The 16727-nt window shown below is 56.4% G+C and overlaps 1 protein-coding gene across 5 annotated transcripts in view; it reads left to right on the top strand.

Annotated features, from left to right (window-relative positions):
• The window catches only part of IFT122 (intraflagellar transport 122), a 71797-nt gene that overhangs the window by 47974 nt on the left and 7096 nt on the right, over positions 1-16727 (top strand). For all 5 annotated transcript variants that reach the window (XR_010842460.1, XM_067043390.1, XM_067043391.1 and 2 more), the window contains 7 exons: positions 814-975; positions 5042-5208; positions 7783-7954; positions 9365-9467; positions 11421-11561; positions 12480-12574; positions 15852-15952. Coding sequence is in view for 4 of the 5 variants with exons in the window: in XM_067043390.1 (XP_066899491.1) it covers positions 814-975; positions 5042-5208; positions 7783-7954; positions 9365-9467; positions 11421-11561; positions 12480-12574; positions 15852-15952 (941 nt within the window). In the remaining variant the exon portion in view is untranslated. The remainder of the gene's footprint in view (positions 1-813; positions 976-5041; positions 5209-7782; positions 7955-9364; positions 9468-11420; positions 11562-12479; positions 12575-15851; positions 15953-16727) is intronic.

Below are 16727 nucleotides of genomic sequence, written 5' to 3'. Positions count from 1 at the left end.
GGGGATGAGAGATTGGGTGCTGTTGAGTGTTTACAAATACTTGAGCTGTAGACTGTTGACTGTTGTCCAGCGCGGGAGGGAGGGGAGAGTGCCGGTTTCATTCTCGGCACTGCTACGTGTGCGTGTTGTTGGGGGCCGTCACGAGTTTCCGAAGGGTGTATGATGTGGAACAAAGAGCAGCTGGAGTCAGACGGAGTCCAAACGCCAGCCCGGTGTGATCGCGACCTGCCCCTCTCCCGAGTCCCGGCTTCCCGCAGCGTGACTCTTGCGTGAGGAGTAGCCGGTGCCTAGTGGGTTCTCAACACACGGCGTTGCTCGCCTTCTCTTTAGAGACAGGGACGTAGTAAGATTCTCTATCCTGTTCTGTTGGTCTTTTTCTTGGGAAGAAACCCTAAACTTTGTCCTTGTCCACCATTATAATGAGTAACAGCTCGGCCAAACCAGGCCTGGGGATTTGAGAGCTCTTAGAGCTTGGGGGCCCCCTACGAGTGGGCAGTACACACCATCCTCACTATGCAGTTGTTTCCTTGGAGGAATATATAAGGAAGCGGCCGTGAGGAATTTCCATTAAACAAACAAAAGTTTGCATCTCTTTTGATCTTCACTCATCTGGGAAAAAAAAAAAAAATCTGCTTTTGTTGTCAAGCAGTCCCACCAGAAACTTAGGTGAGAGACACAACAGCCCAGGAGCCAAGCGAAGGTTCCAGTAGGAAGGCCCAGGGGCTTAACTTGAAATAGCAACATCTAACTTTTGTGAAGGCTGCTTCCTGCCATGGCTGCAGAGGCCGTTTCCTGTGCTTCTAATTTTTCCAGGAGAGGAAGAAGAGGGGAGAGACCAACAATGACCTGTTTCTGGCAGATGTGTTTTCCTACCAGGGGAAGTTCCACGAGGCTGCCAAACTGTACAAGAGGAGCGGGCACGAGAACCTCGCGCTCGACATGTACACAGACCTCCGCATGTTCGAGTATGCCAAGGTAACCCGGCCACGGCCCGCCCACCGCCGTCCCGACCCTGCGGCCTCCAGGCCGTCGACCCCAGAGGCGGTGCGGACAGACGGTCGCCGTGGCCTCAGAACGGGTGTGGGCACATTGATAAACGAGGAACCATCGCAGGCCACTGGTTAAGGCTGACCTCCAACTGACCTTTCAGGCTGACGTCAGAAGGGACAGAGTGTAACGGTTCAGAGCTTTGTCGGTGACAGAAGTGGTTGGACGGTGAGTCCCAACCAGCATAGTCCCTTTGTTAAGGGTTCAGGGTTCTATTTGCCACAAAGTCTCTCAGAGCCTTGTCGGAAGCCACTGAGAAGCTGTGTCCTCAGGCGTGAGCTGGTTCTGCCGTTGCCGTCCGTAGGCCAGCATGGTTCACTCCAGCCAAGGTTTCCTAAGTGCCTGCTCTGCTCGGCGCTGGGCTTCGCGCTGGGCCTCGGGGCGCTGGGGCAGAGGCCTGCTCGCCCGCCGCTGCGAGCACACCGTGCCCCCGTCGCTCGCCTGGGGCTGGGGGAGCTATCCTCTTGCATTTGGAGGGCCCCTGTTACGGTTAGTCCCCAGCAGTTCTGGGCCTTTAAAGGTACGTGAGGGCAGTCTTCCTGGAGCAGCTGCTGACGGCTTGTGCGAGCCTGAGTCCCACTGAGTCCCAGACCACCAGGACACATGCAGGTTCGCCTAGCGCGGGTGAAACAGCCAGGTTCTTCCTTTCTCGGAGGCGCCTTTGTTAACCTGTCTCCGGGTGGCCTCAAGAATGTTCAGTGAGTCATCAGCCACAACCCATTAGAGGCTGTTAATGGTAATTAGCGAACGAGTTCAAGATGGAACATCCTCCCCATTTTTTCCCCTGCTTTGCTGTTCCTGGAGATGGCTGCGTGCTCTTTTATCTTCTACCGTCTGTGAGACCCTGGGGCTAAAGGTTGTGTCTGGGTCCCTGTGATGCGGCCCGGGAGCTGCTGGTCATCAGTACCTGGCCAAGCACCTGGGCTCCAGTCTGTCTCTTCTTTGGTGGTTCCTTCACCCCAACCCTCAGATCTGGGTGCTTCAGGTAGCCCCCTTTTTGCCCTGTTCAACTTTTGTATCCTCCCCCAAACCCCACCACACACACACACACACACACACACACACACACACACACTTTAACAGTGCGTTCACACTGAGAACACCTAAATCAGGGTGTCTCTTTCTGGGGTGACAACACTTAAACCAAGGATAAAACCTTGAACTAAAGGATCGAATCCCTGAGGGTAGAATTCAGGCTTTAGGAACAGCAAGGCTTGGTTGTTCTTCTGGACCAACAGTGCTTCCCGGATCCTCTGAAAAGTCCCGGTGGGCAACTGTGGCGTAGGAGACAGCACCTTGCCGTGGTGCCCAGAGAGCGGGCGTGAGTCCCGGCCTCCCTGCGGGTGACCTGGGGGAGGCTCTGCACTTTGCTAGCCTCCATTTCCTTCTTGGAGAGTTGCCTAGTCCAGCTGAGCTCAGTTCTGAGAATTGCAGAAATGAACCCACAAGGAAGCCCTTGACAAAGGCCAAGCTGTAGAAAGGCTGGGAGAGTGAGTGGAGCCAGGCGTGACCACAGCATGGCCGTCCTTCAGACCGGCCCCCGCCAGCCCCAGCCCGCCCTGCACTGAAGCCCCTCCTCACACTTGCAGTGGGCTTTGTGTAACTACGCTCTTCCACCCAGAAAGGCAGCCCGTCTACGAAGTCCGTCTGGTCTGCCTCTCTGTGAAGGTGAATACGCTGGGGGTTGTTTCCGGCTTCAGGTTTTGATCACAATTCCAAGTAGGATCCAAGTAGGTTGGTTCCGTTTCATTTCCGCCCCGCCCCCGCGACCCCTGACGGTCTGAATTTGAGAAAATGTGTACGTACACATTATGTCGGGGGGTGGGGGGAGATACAATGCTTATTAACATGGCATGTTTTTGTTTACTTGAAAATTGCTTCCCAAGATTCAATCTGGTCTTCGGAAAATTTTTAAATTACATTCCCACGTACAACTAAATTGTATGCTTTCCGGGGAAGTGACATGTTTATATGGAGATAAAGGGAATTATAATGCTCTTAACTCTTATGTAGTATATCCTTATCAAAATCACCAAGCATGAGAACACTGTTTAGTCTCATTCATCACTCAGCACAGGCTCTTTCTGTCCACTCCCGGACAGAGTCTTTGCCGCGGCCCCAGATAATGTGTAAATTAGCTTCATGGGACCAGAGAACCTTTGGAAACCCAGTTTGCTGAGCCTTGAAGAGCCATTTAGACTTAACTTCTATTAGGTCCGAGCTCCGGGAGCTGGACCGTGCGGCTGGAGGGGGCTCCTTCCAGCCCGGGAGCTGTGTCCCTGCCTGGTCTCCACGCTGACGACCCAAATTTATGGCTTGCCCTTAGCCCCTGACCCTTCTCACTGCAGAGTGAGTGAGACACCCGGAGGCCACTGTGCACTCCCTTTGAAGGACATTCCTGTTGTCTCAGGATGCCTGTTCTCCCCAGCTGCTAACCTCATTTAGCCAACCAGGTTAAAGAAGAGTTTCCGGCTTTGTGTTGGCATAAAGAGTACACGTTGTAGCTGCCAAGAGTAAAGGCCGGGTCTGTAACAGCCCAAACCAGGCATCTCCGGGTAGTCAGCGGCTGCCTTCCAGCCCCTTCACCTGTGTGGAGCGCAGACAGCCCCAGGCCAGTGAGGCGGGCCTGTCTTTTATGGGATCCTCAGCATCAGGGTCCTGACGCTCCTTCCTCCCCTGAAAAGAATCGCTTGTCTTAGGCCAGTCTAATATGTTATTTTAGGGGCTACCCAATTACCCTGAAAGCAAATGGAAGAAAAGAGAGAATGCTAATTGTTCCAGTGGGTTTTTAGCATACATTGACTGTACTTTTCTGACAAGTGAGTGCTAATCAGGGGAAAGGAGTGCTTTTTTACGCTTTGTGAGCTTGACACAGCGCAGCCTCTGCAGGGTACATTCTTCCCGAGACAAACCGCTTCTTAGGAGGAGTGCAGAGCTGGGCTCCAAGCGCTCTCAATCTCCCTTTTTGAGAAGCCCCGCCTTTCAAATCGTCAGCACCAAAAGCTGCCTCAACTGTGGCAGCCCTCGACACGTATTTTGGGTCACTGTATCCTGAAAAGAGGGGATTTTCTGAGGCTGTTTCTTGCGAATTCTAAGGCCAACCTGGGGAAGCTGGGCACGGCCCCTCAGAGGCCCCTGTTGCGGTGGAACGAACACAGGCCTCTCCTCCTTCATGGGTTCTCTCCCAGCCCCTTCCCCCTGCCTCAGATCCCCCACGGCCTCCTGTTGTCCCCACCCTTGCAGGCCTGATCTCAGGACAGGGTCTGATACTATCCTGTTGAGAAGTAATTAACCAAAATCACTCGTGCGCCTTGTCGGCCCCAGGCAAACAGCTGGGGCAAAGCCGAGGGGACAACGCCCTGAGTTCAGGCAGCAGAACGTGAACAGAGTCAGAAAACAGATAACGGTGATACTTGCAGTGTGGTGATGGCTGAGGGGCCGTCCTAGAACTCTGTAAACCATCTTGCCTCCTTTAAGTTCAGGGGACCACATACTCAGCCTCACTCTGAGGCATGTGGTATCATCCTTACTCTCTGAGTAAGGATTTTAGGTCTGACCGTTTGAAATTGTGTAAAGTCACTATAAAGGAATAGTTACACATACATCAAACTCTATATGAGAGAGAAACAAAGTACTCTGATGATAAACCTCCCACACTGCGGGGTTGTGTGCAGTACTCCAGAGAGTCGGGAAAGCGTTGTTTAGCTGAAGAACAAACGTCCATTAGTGGGAAGGGCAAGAAACATTGAGGGCCGTAGTCCTTGACACTGACCTCGTACCCCCAGGAGCACCCGTGGGGCGGCCCGCGAGCCCTCCTCCCCAGCACTTGGGCCTGCCCCGCAGTCCGCCCCGAGGGGACGGGCTCACGCCTGCATCCTGACCGCCTGCTGCAGCCAAGTGGGGCCCTTCCTTGCTGCAGCCTTCGGCAGCCTGACGTAATGCTGGCAGCAGGAAGTTCTAATCCGGAATGTTTTTGTTTGTTGTGCTTCCTCAGGATTTCCTTGGATCTGGAGACCCCAAAGAAACAAAGATGCTAATCAGCAAACAGGCTGACTGGGCTCGAAATATCAACGAGCCCAAAGCCGCCGTGGAGATGTACATCTCGGCGGGCGAGCACGGCAAGGCCATAGAGATCAGCGGCGACCACGGCTGGGTTGACACGTAGGTTTTCGGTCCCTGCCCCAAGAGGCATTTGGCAGCGTGTCATGTCATGTCAGCTCTTGGTTTTGACTGACAAGGCAAAAACCAGTGTTTCTCTAAGTGTCTGATCCAAAGGTGATGGTGACTTGGTTTTGGGGAGACACGGAGACTGAACGGGGCAGTCGCTGCCTTTGGGAAGCTCAGCGAGACCCTGGGGAAAAGGTGGTGGGGACTGAGCGGGGGCTGCCATTCCCTGAGCCCTCCCTACGAGTCGGCCTTCGGTTCGCCCCCACACCCTCCGCAGTGGTGTTTCCAAGCCCACCTTCAAATGAGGAAACCGAGGTTCCGGGACCGAGTGGTCGTATGAGGCCAGGTAGCTGGGAATTTGTGGAGCAGAGCTACAGACTGATGTCAGTGCCCAGAACCGGTATGGTGGTAGGCACTGAAAAGAACAAGAAAAGTCCTCAGCGTGTCGGGGAAGGAGACGTGAACTCTCACGGGAGGAGCCCCGGATGTGTTCTCCTGAGAGGTGGTCTTCGCACGCAGGGCGTTTGACAAATTTCAGGGGGTAGAGCCGGTAGGCAGGGAAGATCGTGCAGGTGGAAGAACTGCACAAGCAGGACAAGTCGGCGCCGGTCAGGGGAAGGGTCCAGGCGAGGGCGGAGGACGCGGGCTGCGGCGGGGGCATCGGGGCTGGCCTCACCGGGAGGGCCTCCGGGGCCAGCCATACGGAGGCATTTAGATTTGTCCGAAGGTGGTGAGGACCCCTGGTCGGGGCTGTGTTCTCGGCAGCCCACTCGGGCAGCAGGTGGGGGACGGAGGGGCAAGTAGAGGGGGACCAGGTCAGTGGCCAGTGCGGCAGCTGAGAGAACAAGAGAGGCGTGGAGGAGCTGAGCTGACAGGACCCAGCGCAGGGTGCGTCGGGGCAGGGCCGGCAGAGCTGATTCTGAGCCCTGGGCCTGGTGGTCAGTGATTTCACTCAAGGCGGAGAACAGAAGAACGGGGGCTTGGGGTGGAGCTGCCAGACAGAGGATGGATTTGGTCTTAGGCCTCTTAGAGCATCGGCCCTTCAGGCAGAGGGCTTTCTCCTCCCACCGTCAGAGAGAGTGGGCTCTGTGCTCACACATGTACACGCGTATAGGCTGCTACAGCTGGCACAGGAGAAGGGGTGAGGGAGTGGCTCCTGAGTTTGGCTCAGCCTGAGCCCTGAAGGCTGTTGGCTGTTCTAGAAACAGCTAGCGGTGGCCGGGGACCTGGGAGGGGGAGGGGCTGGTTGATGGCTAAGTGTGGTGGGTGTGGTCCCTCACAAAGGGACCTGGGTGGGTGACCTACTACCACATCTTTCTCTCCTCCAAGGATAACATTTCTTGTAGATACAGGTGCAGATTTTGCTGCCCTGTTGTTCTGTTCATGAAAGGTGTGGTGCGGGAGGAGCCAGGCGGCTTTAGGTACCCCACTCAATCCTCTGGTTTCGCCTGTCACTTTCATTTGCAGCTTATATGCATCAGGTTACCCTGGGGATACTTAACTAGTGCAGAATGTTCTGTCCTTCCAGGCCTGGCTGTAAAAGGTGCTTCTCCTCTAGGGACATTAGGGTTAATGGGCGGGGCGGGGCCGGGGCGGAGGTGCTAAGGGGTTGTCTGTGCCACCTTTCCCCAAACACGTGTCCTTTCTTTGCTGAGAAGTGTTATTTTTAGATGCCATTATTATTCTAAGTACAGATTGACAGGCCTCCCTGAGCTCGCCTGTCTCTGAGACAGGGCTCTGCTACAGCTGCTTCTCACAAAGAGCGAGCTGGGTAGAACCCCCTTCCCCTGGGAGAGCTGGTTTTACTCAAAACCCAGGCCTGACCAGAGGGAACAAGCGCTTTCCACGCAGCCTCATGTGCCCACGAGCAGTGGCAGGGCTGGCCGCCACTGGGGAAAAGTGGTGAACCAGTGGTCCCCATGGCCCCTCAGCCTGGTGGTCAGCGCTTCGGCCAGGAGGAGAGGCACAGTCAGGACTCCCTGCAGGCCTTCCTTCCAGAGCTCAGAGCAGAACCGCACATGCCTCTTCCTTGAGAGGTCCTGCCCCAGAAGACATCTCCCACCTCCGCTTCGCTTTTCCTGTGAGAATTCCTCACATGGTGCTGGGAAGGGCACTGTGCCCCTTCCTGGCTGCAGAGTCTTGGGCAGCTTGCTTCACCTTTCACCCTAGCCTCTCGTCTCCTCATCTGTTTAATGGGAATAGCAGGACCACCCCCTTAGGGCGGTGAAGATTCAGTGAGATCACACATGGCGCTGAGCTTGATGCCCGTAGGTGATCAGTAATCGTCGATTTCTCTCCCCAGAGCTTGCTGGATAGGTTCGTAACTCCAGTGAAAGGCACAGGAGGTGGGGGAGATGGTGTCCTTTACCCAGCAGCGTTTCTGGATTAAGTATTCACTCAATTAATAACCTCCCATCAAGCACCAGGGGCCATGGCACCATACGGAGGCCTGGGGACGTCAGCACGAATCAACACCGAGCCTGCCCGGGGAAGACCCAGGCGCTGGCTTCCTTCCGCCGGGCTGCCTTCCCGGGGATCCATCTCCTACCCGTGCTCTCGCCGCTCCAGGCTCATCGACATTGCCCGTAAGCTGGACAAGGCCGAGCGGGAGCCCCTGCTGATGTGCGCCCGCTACTTCCAGAAGCTGGAGAACCCTGGGTATGCTGCCGAGACCTACCTGAAGATCGGTGACCTGAGGTCCTTGGTTCACCTGTACGTGGAGACCCAGCGCTGGGAGGAGGTGAGCGTCGGGGGCCCCCCCTGAGCCCCGGGACCTGGGGATTTGGGGGGTCTGGGTGGAGAGCGGCTGTCCTCCTTGTGGGCGTGAACATTGGCCTGGCAGTCGCGAGACTCCCCTGAGAATTCTCTGAGCCAGAGTGTCCCGGAGGGCTTCCTCGTACTCACTTTCTGTTTGTTCGCTCATTCATTCATTCATTCAGAAAATCTTTCTGGCGTGCTGGCTGTGTGCCAGTGCAGTGATGGACACCACGGATGCAGGGGTTAACGTGACAGCCCCCGCTGCCTGCTGTCGGTCCGAGCTGCCCCTGACCGGCACCACGGGCTGAAGCATCGCAGGCAGGGAGGCACACCTGCGTGTCATTTAAAACCTGCTGGCTGGCATTCTGGCAGAAGAGGCCACCTGTACTTTCCCTGAAACGGCCGGAGCCATTTCAGGGGCCAGCTCCTCCTCCTCTTCCTTGCCCCCTCCTCCCGACTCCTCTGTCGTGAGGGTTGGTAGGAGAATTAGCCAGGCCAGCCGGAGAGAGGGCTGTGCTGGGGCTGGTGGAGAAGCTGGTGTGCTGCCCCTCTGTGGCTTAACTCCCGCCCTCCCGCTTACTGGCTCCCTGTGCCCTGGGTTAAATTTCATCCTCGAGGGGATGAGAGCTGTGCGCCTGGACCTCACCCTCCCCACCCACCCACTGTGGTCTGGTCTGCAGAGCCATTGCAAGGCCTCTGCTGGTAAGAGCTGTCTGACTGTTGTCTCCCCGCTAAGTGGCTCCATTTGGTGAGGTGACAGGGTCACTGATGAGAGAAGGTGGAGCCAGGGACAGAGGCAATAATGGCTTCTCAAGATACATTTATCACATTTCTCAAGCAGCATAAATTAGAGCATCTCGGCTGTGCACGAGGCAGACCTTCTCCCCGTTGCCACATATTTTCCCCCGTGACTCACTTCCGGTTCTCCTGGTCTGACAGGTGGTTCTGGGGCTTAGATGAAGCAGTCACCAGGTCCCGTGCAGCACCACGACCACGGTCATCTTTGACAGCTAATAGGCAGCAATGATGATAACGTCAGTTCTGTTTCCTTAGGTGTCGCCTGCAATTAAAAGAAATCTGTTTGCAGCGCTCCAGGAGCCCACGCAAAGTCTCAAAATAAAATGTTTCCGATTCTGCGCCGCTTCTGTGGTCCAGAAACAGACTGTGTTGTTACTGAATCCAGTTGCTTGCATATTGCTGTTAATTGCCTTTTGTTTTCAAAGAGCTGATTTGTTTTTGCGTTTCTGGGGCTGGGGTGGGGGGAGGCACTCTCCTCCTCCGAGTTGTCAGGCTGGCAAAATATGACATCCCTGATGGATTCAGCCAAGTGCCCGTGTTTTCATGGGGGCCGCGGGGGCTGCTTTACTAAGAAGCCATTTGCTCCTTCCTCTAGGCCTTCGCCTTGGGTGAGAAGCATCCCGAGTTTAAGGATGACATCTACGTGCCCTACGCTCAGTGGCTAGCAGAGAACGATCGTTTTGAGGAAGCCCAGAAAGGTAGGCCACATAGACTGGCGCCTTGCAGAAGGGGCAGGAGAAAGCACTGCCAAGATACACGCGTCAGGAAGGCTGCCCGGCCCTCCTGCCGTGGGCCCCAAGATAGACAGCTTCCTCTGGCGGATGTGATGTGCTTGGTGCTGAAAGGCCGTGGAGCCGTGGGAGGAACACGGGCTCTGCATGGGAGGCACCCGGGCCCACCACTCACATGCCTCAGGACCTTCAGCAGGTCCTGTCTCCTCTCTGAGCAAAGCACCGTGAGCTCCAGTGTATCTTCCTGTTTATTCCTCACACCAGCCCTGTGATGTGGGTACCGTTTTGTAGGTGAGAAAACTGAGGTTGGAAGAGGTAAGGGGATTTGTCTGAAGTCCCACAGCTAGGAGGTGGCAGAGAGGGAATTTGAGGCGGGGGTGGGGTGGGGGGTTGGACGGAAGGAGAGTGGCCGCAGAACGGCCAGCATGGTGCCACCTGCCACTTTCCTCACCCGGAAGAGAAACTTGGGTTCTGCTTCTGGCTCAGGGAAACGGGGTGTCCTCTGCTCCTCAGCATACCCAGTGGTAAAGCGGATGGGCACAGGAGCGAGAGGAAGTCCAGAGCGCTATGTGGTAATAGTAAGTTTTAAGCGTGATGGCCTTCTGTGTGTCAGGCACTGACTGGGCGCTTAGCCACGTAACCTTGCACCTCGCCAGCAGCCTACAGAGATGCAGGGGCTAACTGTGCCCTGCAAAGTCCCAGAGCCACAGAGTGGCAGAGCCAGAATTGGACCAGGACCTGTTGGACTGGGGAGCCTGATTCTCCCAACTAGGGTTTACTGCCTCTCTAGGGAAGTATTCTAATCGGAGCTGGATGTGTCATGTTCCATAGCATGCCATTTTCACTTCTCTGTGGGAACAGTTGCCACCTCTGGACGCATTTCGGAGTGGCTCCCTGTGGAAGCTGCTCAGCTGAAAGGCCCCGTCGAAGGACAGCACATTCTCCACTGCTTCCGCATTTCCAGAGCACCCAGTTGCTGAAGTATGTGCATGTTTGGGCAAAACACATCAACCTATCCATCTGTCTGGTCTGTCCTTCCAAGAATCCATCGCCATAGTAACTTGGTACTCAGACAAGAGATTGGAGATGAGAATGGAACAAAGGCCAGACCTTTTCCTTCCCTAAAGCAGAGGATTTGGATCATCTGAGCCACCCACACGTGGGCAAGTGTCGCAGCTAGAAGTGCTTCCCCAGCCGCCCCCAACATCCCGAGGGTCTGACCGCGCACAGTAGGGACTCAAGAAATTTCTGTGAAGTGGATGTGAGAACGATTGAGAAATTTTTGCGTTTTCACAAATGTTAGGTTGCTAGAACCAAGCCAGATTTTCCAAGGTTGTCATCAAAAAGCGCTCAGTTGGAGACCGACGCAGTGCTTGAGTCGGGCTCGGTTCTGTGACCTTGGGTGTGCCGCTTTACCTCCACCTTGCGAGCCCATTCAGAAGCGTCTTCCTAGGTCTGTTGTGACGATCCAGCAGATTCACAGATTCTGTTGTGAGGGCCTGTCATCAACAAAAGCACTCGGTAAAACCACCGAGGCCGCTAGAGTGCCAGGTCCTGTTAGTGTCACCTGGGGAGTCACTAGGCTTTGTCCTGGAACAGGGCAGGGGGCAGAACCTCCCTGACCGTGAGCACTGCCTCTGTCCTCAGACTTTGCCCTGCAGTTTGGCCCCTCAGCTCTCTCTGTCTGCCGTGCCTTTGCAAAGCGGGTTGCCTTTTCCCAGCCAAAAAGGCATATATCTCTCTGTACTTTTTTTCAGGATGTAGCCTCGGTTATTTATAGCCTCCGGCCTGAGAGGCACATCCCAGCAGTGCAGTGCTGCAGCTGCTCCGACAAGGGTCCTGCTCCTGTAGCAGCCCCTTGCGAGCCCTGCAGAATTCCACCCAGCTCCCCCCACGGTGTGTGCTTTTGTGCCCCTGCAGCGTTCCACAAGGCCGGGCGGCAGGGGGAAGCAGTCAGGGTGCTGGAGCAGCTCACGCACAATGCCGTGGTCGAGAGCAGGTTTAATGACGCTGCCTATTATTACTGGATGCTGTCCATGCAGTGCCTCGATATAGCTCAAGGTAAGTCAACATCAGCAGGGCCGCCTGTTTTCCCGGCCCCACTCTGGCACCAAGATAAACATCGGAAGAGCTGGGAGGTTTTGATTAAAGCCCTGGGCTTTTGCCCTGTGTTGCTAATTCAGAACATATCTTTTCCCTGCTACCTGGGAACCCGTAACTGGACCTGGCCGAGCAGTGGTTTCAAAACGTTGAACTAAATGAAAAGGTGGAAAAGAGATCACTTTACAATAACACGCTCCAGATTCTCACTCATCCCAGGCAGGAAGATAGTGTCGATGTTGCTTGCTTTCGCGAGACTTCCCACAATGCACTGAGGGAGTTCTGGAAGCGGACGGGGCAGGGAGATGCTCTCCACTGGGCCGAGGCCAGCCTGCAGGAGTGGGAAAGACACTGGCGTCGGGGCGGCTGGGCGACTCGTAACAAGTCACAGTCCTTCCTCAGCACTGCAGCCCCATCTGTAGCGTGGGGGTCATCCCGCCCTGCTTCCTTCATGAGGCTGCTGTGAGCCTCCCAGAACCACGGTTATAGTTGGAAAACTGTCAAGCTCTAGCGGAAGGTGGCATTTTTTGTTCTGGCCAGCGGTTTGTGATTTGATACGGAAGGACACAGAGGGAAGAGCCGTGAGGTGAGCGTGAATGCACTTGACGTGCGTCCACCCTCCCTGCCAGGTGGCTCTGGCTTGTCTGTATGCCGGTGATCACCCTCTGGCACGGCTGGCCCTCCCCCAGGGCATGACCCTGAGACAAGTCCCGCCGTGTGCTCTGCCCCGCCGGGACGTTAGCTGCCTCGGGATGGCGCAGCTCCTACGCAGAGCGCCTTTCCCGTCTCCCTGGCTCGGGTCTGGTGTCGCGGGAGAACCTGCACAGTCTGACACGCCCTCTCCCTCCTGCCCTGCTCCCCTCCCGCTGCGCCCTGCAGACCCTGCCCAGAAGGACGTGATGCTCGGCAAGTTCCACCACTTCCAGCACTTGGCTGAGCTGTACCACGGCTACCACGCCATTCAGCGCTACACGGTAAGGTGGCCGGGAGATGAGTCCTGGCGGGGGCACCAGTCCCAGCTGAGCCGGGAGCCCTGGGCATGTCTTAACAGAGCAGCAGACCTCTGGATGGAGAGTAAACCCAGGGCATGATGACCTGCTGAGAAATCCTGGTCTCCTCCTGGGAGACAGTTTGGAACTTTGATTTTCCTTGATTGGTTACTTGTTTGAGGTACAGCATGTGGGCTTCAGAATTAGCAAGCCCGAGCTGGAGTGGCCCTTTCTGGTTGCTTGCTTCAGGGTTGGATGACTCAGGCAGACTCTGGATCAGCCAGCCACTCAAAGTGCTGTCTCTCTAAGTGATCAGTGGGGGACGTTGCCTGGGGCCCTCTCTTCTAGGTGGGTGAAGGTCTAGCTCTAACCAAAGGCCTGAGGTCTCGTCCCTGGCCCTGCCACTGACCTGCTCTGTGACCTTGAGCGGTTTACTTCCCCTCTCTGACCCTCAGTTTCCTTCTCTATAAAGAAGAGTGTTGGCTTGATCTCCAGAGACCCAAATAGTTCTTTTTAGTTACTCCTGGATCCTTCTGATTAAGCCATTTTATTTTAAATCTGCCTCCTGACAGTAGGGAAGAGGTAACAGATTGTTACCAGCTTCCGCATTTTGTGTACCTTCAGATCACTCAACAACGTGAGCTTATCCTGTGCTAATAAGCCAGAGGGTAATATCAATAGGCGACCTTTATTGAGCACTTGCTACACACCAGGCAATGTGCTGAGGGCTTTATCGTGTCAGCCTTTCAACCATGCAGTGAGAGATAAGTGCTATCATCCCCATCTTACAGATGAAGAAACTGAGGCGCTGGACAGAGGGATCCCACAGCTAGTAAGTAGCAGAGCCAGGACTTGAACCCAGGCAGGCTGACTTTGAGCCTGTGCTCTTAGCCCCCCCACCCCGCTAATTTAGAGAAGGCAGACCCCTGGCCTCACGCCCCAGCTCCACTGTGTGACCTTGGGCAAGTCATTTACTTTCCTCTGTGCTTCAGCCTCCTCCTCTGTAAAAGGAGGATGATAACAGTACCTGCTTGGTGGGGTGGTTGCGAGGATGCAGTGAGTTAATATAGGGAGGCACTTGGAGGAGTGACCTGCGCGTGTCGGCTCTTCCCACCGCCCCGTGTGGAGGCCTCCAACAAGGTTTCCATCGGCCTGCTCCCCGCAGGCTGGGCAGTCGCCTTCGGGTGTCTCAAAGGCCCTGCCTTCCACCCTTGGTGCCTCTTTCCCCTCGTTTGTGCTGAGCTCCTGGCACATTCTCTGCCCCTGGGGGAAGTCTAGCAAGAATGACTCTTGTGGGGAGGGGAGGTCCCCTGCCTGGGCCCTTAGCCCTGCATCTCACCCCTTCCCCGCACCAGGCCCAGTGGTCTCGAGGGACCTCATCTTCCCTACAGTCTTTTTGGGGCCCCTTATCTCTGTCAGGTGCTTACCTGGAAAGAAGCCCCCCAAATTAGAGACCCCAAACTCAGGGTGGAAGTCAGGGCCCAGCCCGGTCTCAGTGTGCCTGAGCCACTTTGGGACCCAGCTCCGTCTCTCCCTGCTCTGCATCGCCCTTGGCCCCTGGAGGCAGGGGCCCGGGGGTCTCCTCTCTGGAACAGCCGAGCTCTGCCCCAGGACCTGATGCAGCTGTGAGCTAGTGGCAGCTTCACACCCACTGCAGGGCCTGCCTCTTCGTCCCAGCTCAGGCTTCTTCACTGGGCCCTTCCTTCATTCAGTAAATGCTCGCTGTATGACACGCCCCGTGCCGCCCTGTGCCGAGACCTCAGGCGCAGTGCTGAAGGAGACGTTGTCCCTGCCCCCCAGGAGCTCATAGTCTAGTGACGGGCGACTGCAGTGCAGTTCCCGCAAAGGAGACGCGTAGAAGGCTTCCTCGAAGAGGTGGTCCCCAAGCCAAGAGGTGGGAGATAAGTAAGAACACGGGGCAAGTGAAGGGGAGGAGGAGGGAGGGCACTCGTGGCAGAGGTCACAGCGCGAGCAAAGGCCTGGACGTGGGTGTGGTGGTCTAGGGTTTGGCATCAGGGCCGACAGAGCAGCTCTGATTCGAGCAGGCTGGAAAGGGAAGCATCAGACCTTTCCTGAGATGATGGCGTCCTTCCCAGAGGAGAGGTGCGAATCCCAAGGACCCCCCCCCCCCCCCCCGCAACACACACACACTCTCGTCTTTCTGGGACATTTCTTAGCTGCCACATCGAGTGCGGTATAACCAGAGGCAGGCTTCTCCCTGGCTCTCACCCAGAAAAGGATGCACTCTCAGGTTTTCTTGGGTTCTTGGAACTAACAGAGGCTATAGAAATTTAAGTGCGAACTAAAGAGAGAATGCTGGGCTCTGGACCAAAGAAGTAGTTTAAAGTGAGTCCTCACAAACTGAGGCCAATTAGGGCCGAAGTCCTGGTGGCTCAGCGATGACTGGGGCCTAGCAAGACCGTTCAGGAAATGTCAGTTTATTACCATTAAGTGCTCACTGGTTGGGGAGCGGGGTAGCTGGCCTGCTTTCATTTTGTCATCTAAAGCAGCACGCCAGATTCCTTCGAAACAGGGTTTTCTCAATCTTTTATAGACTCCTCCTGATAGGAAATTCCCTCTGCTCTACTGCGTTGAGCTACTGGCAGCCTCTGGGTGCAGAAGACCTGTTCATTCAACTCAACGTGTCTTGAGTGCCTGTCTGTCAGGGCCTGTGCCGGGCGCTGGGGGCGGAGGGATGCAGCCGGGAGCCCCAGCGCCCGGCACACCTGTGGGTGTCGTACAGTCAGGCTGCTGCTGGACAGCAGAGAAGAGGCCTGCGGTTTCATGCTACAAAGGGTTAATTGCCTCCGTTAAAGACGTGCTTACATGGAGGTCGTGTCTTAAACTGCATAAAGGTCTCCTCTTTTAGAGCTGCGTGGAGACAGCTTGAGCTCGGGGAAATGGCATTATTGCTGACCCCAGAGGCAGCGAGCTTGGGAGGAAGGACATTGTTGGGCTTTGGGCTCAGACCTGGGTTTGAATCCCAGCTCTGCTCCTTTGTAGCTGGCGGGTGACTTGGGCAGATCATCTCTCGAGGCGTCGGGTTTCTCGTCAGCGCAGTGAGGATGACACTGCTTGCCTCACAGGGTTGCGTTGGGGACCCCCCGAGGCAGTGGCTGCAGGCGCCCGGCACACAGTAGGTGCCCGCTGGCTGGGTCTGCTGTTCTGTTGAAGTCGCTCAGAGTTGCTGGTGTCTGCCTCTCGCCCGGCCCAGCAGCAGCTCAGCTGAGAAATTCAATCCTGTTTGCTTTCCTCACGGCAGGAGGAGCCGTTCAGTTTCCACCTTCCCGAAACGCTCTTCAACATCTCCAGGTTCCTGCTGCACAGCCTGACCAAGGACACTCCCCTGGGCATCTCTAAAGTGTATCCTTTCTCTCACCGCGCCCTCTGTCCCGCCCCTCTGGTCTCCCGGCCGGAGCACTTTGCTGGCAGAAGTTTCCCTCTCTCCAGCTGCCTCGGGGAGGGGAGAGCGCTCGCCCTGCCGCTGCTCTTCGGCTGGACGAGAGGCTCAGCCAGGGAGACCGGGGGAGCGCCAAGGGAGGATTAGTTTTCAGGGCTCTCTGGGCTGGGCCCAGCAGCAGGCCTCTGGCCAACACACTGTCCAGCCCCTCCCGGAACCCACAGATGGGGGCGTGACCGAAATGAAGGAAACGCCAGGCCTTCGGGCTTGGAATCTCGGGCACTTCCCTTGGGGGGGTGGCGGGGGGAGCGTTGATTCAGCCCAGGTGGACGGAGCACCTGCTACATCCCCGGCGCCGGGCCAGGCAGTAGGCGACAAACTGCCATCAAGTGGGGGAGGTGACGAGTGTCGGGGCCTGGTTCGGTGGGGCGTGTGCTGTGTCCGAGGGTGGAATGCAGCTAAGGCCAGGGCCAAGGTTGGCGAAGGCCACCTGGAGGAGGTGACAGCCATCCCGTAGGCTGAGGTAACCAGGGAAGACGCGGAGTAGATGTTCCGGGGGAGCACCCAGCGCCTGGAAGGGCTTGGGGGGAAGTGAGGTGGTGGGAAGGGGGAGCTGAAGGCCCCCTGCGCGGGAGCCAGGCTGGAGGGGCAGCGGCCTGAGGGCCTCGCTGTGAGCCGGCCTCTCCTTCTCTGTCTGGTACGGGCCACGGAGGGGCCCGAGGGCCTGTGCTGCCAGAA

This window comes from Kogia breviceps, chromosome 10 (assembly GCF_026419965.1).
Source record: "Kogia breviceps isolate mKogBre1 chromosome 10, mKogBre1 haplotype 1, whole genome shotgun sequence".
NCBI lineage: Eukaryota > Metazoa > Chordata > Mammalia > Artiodactyla > Physeteridae > Kogia > Kogia breviceps.
The sequence above is the reverse complement of the archived record's forward strand: the minus strand, read 5'-3'. Positions and strand labels throughout refer to the sequence as shown.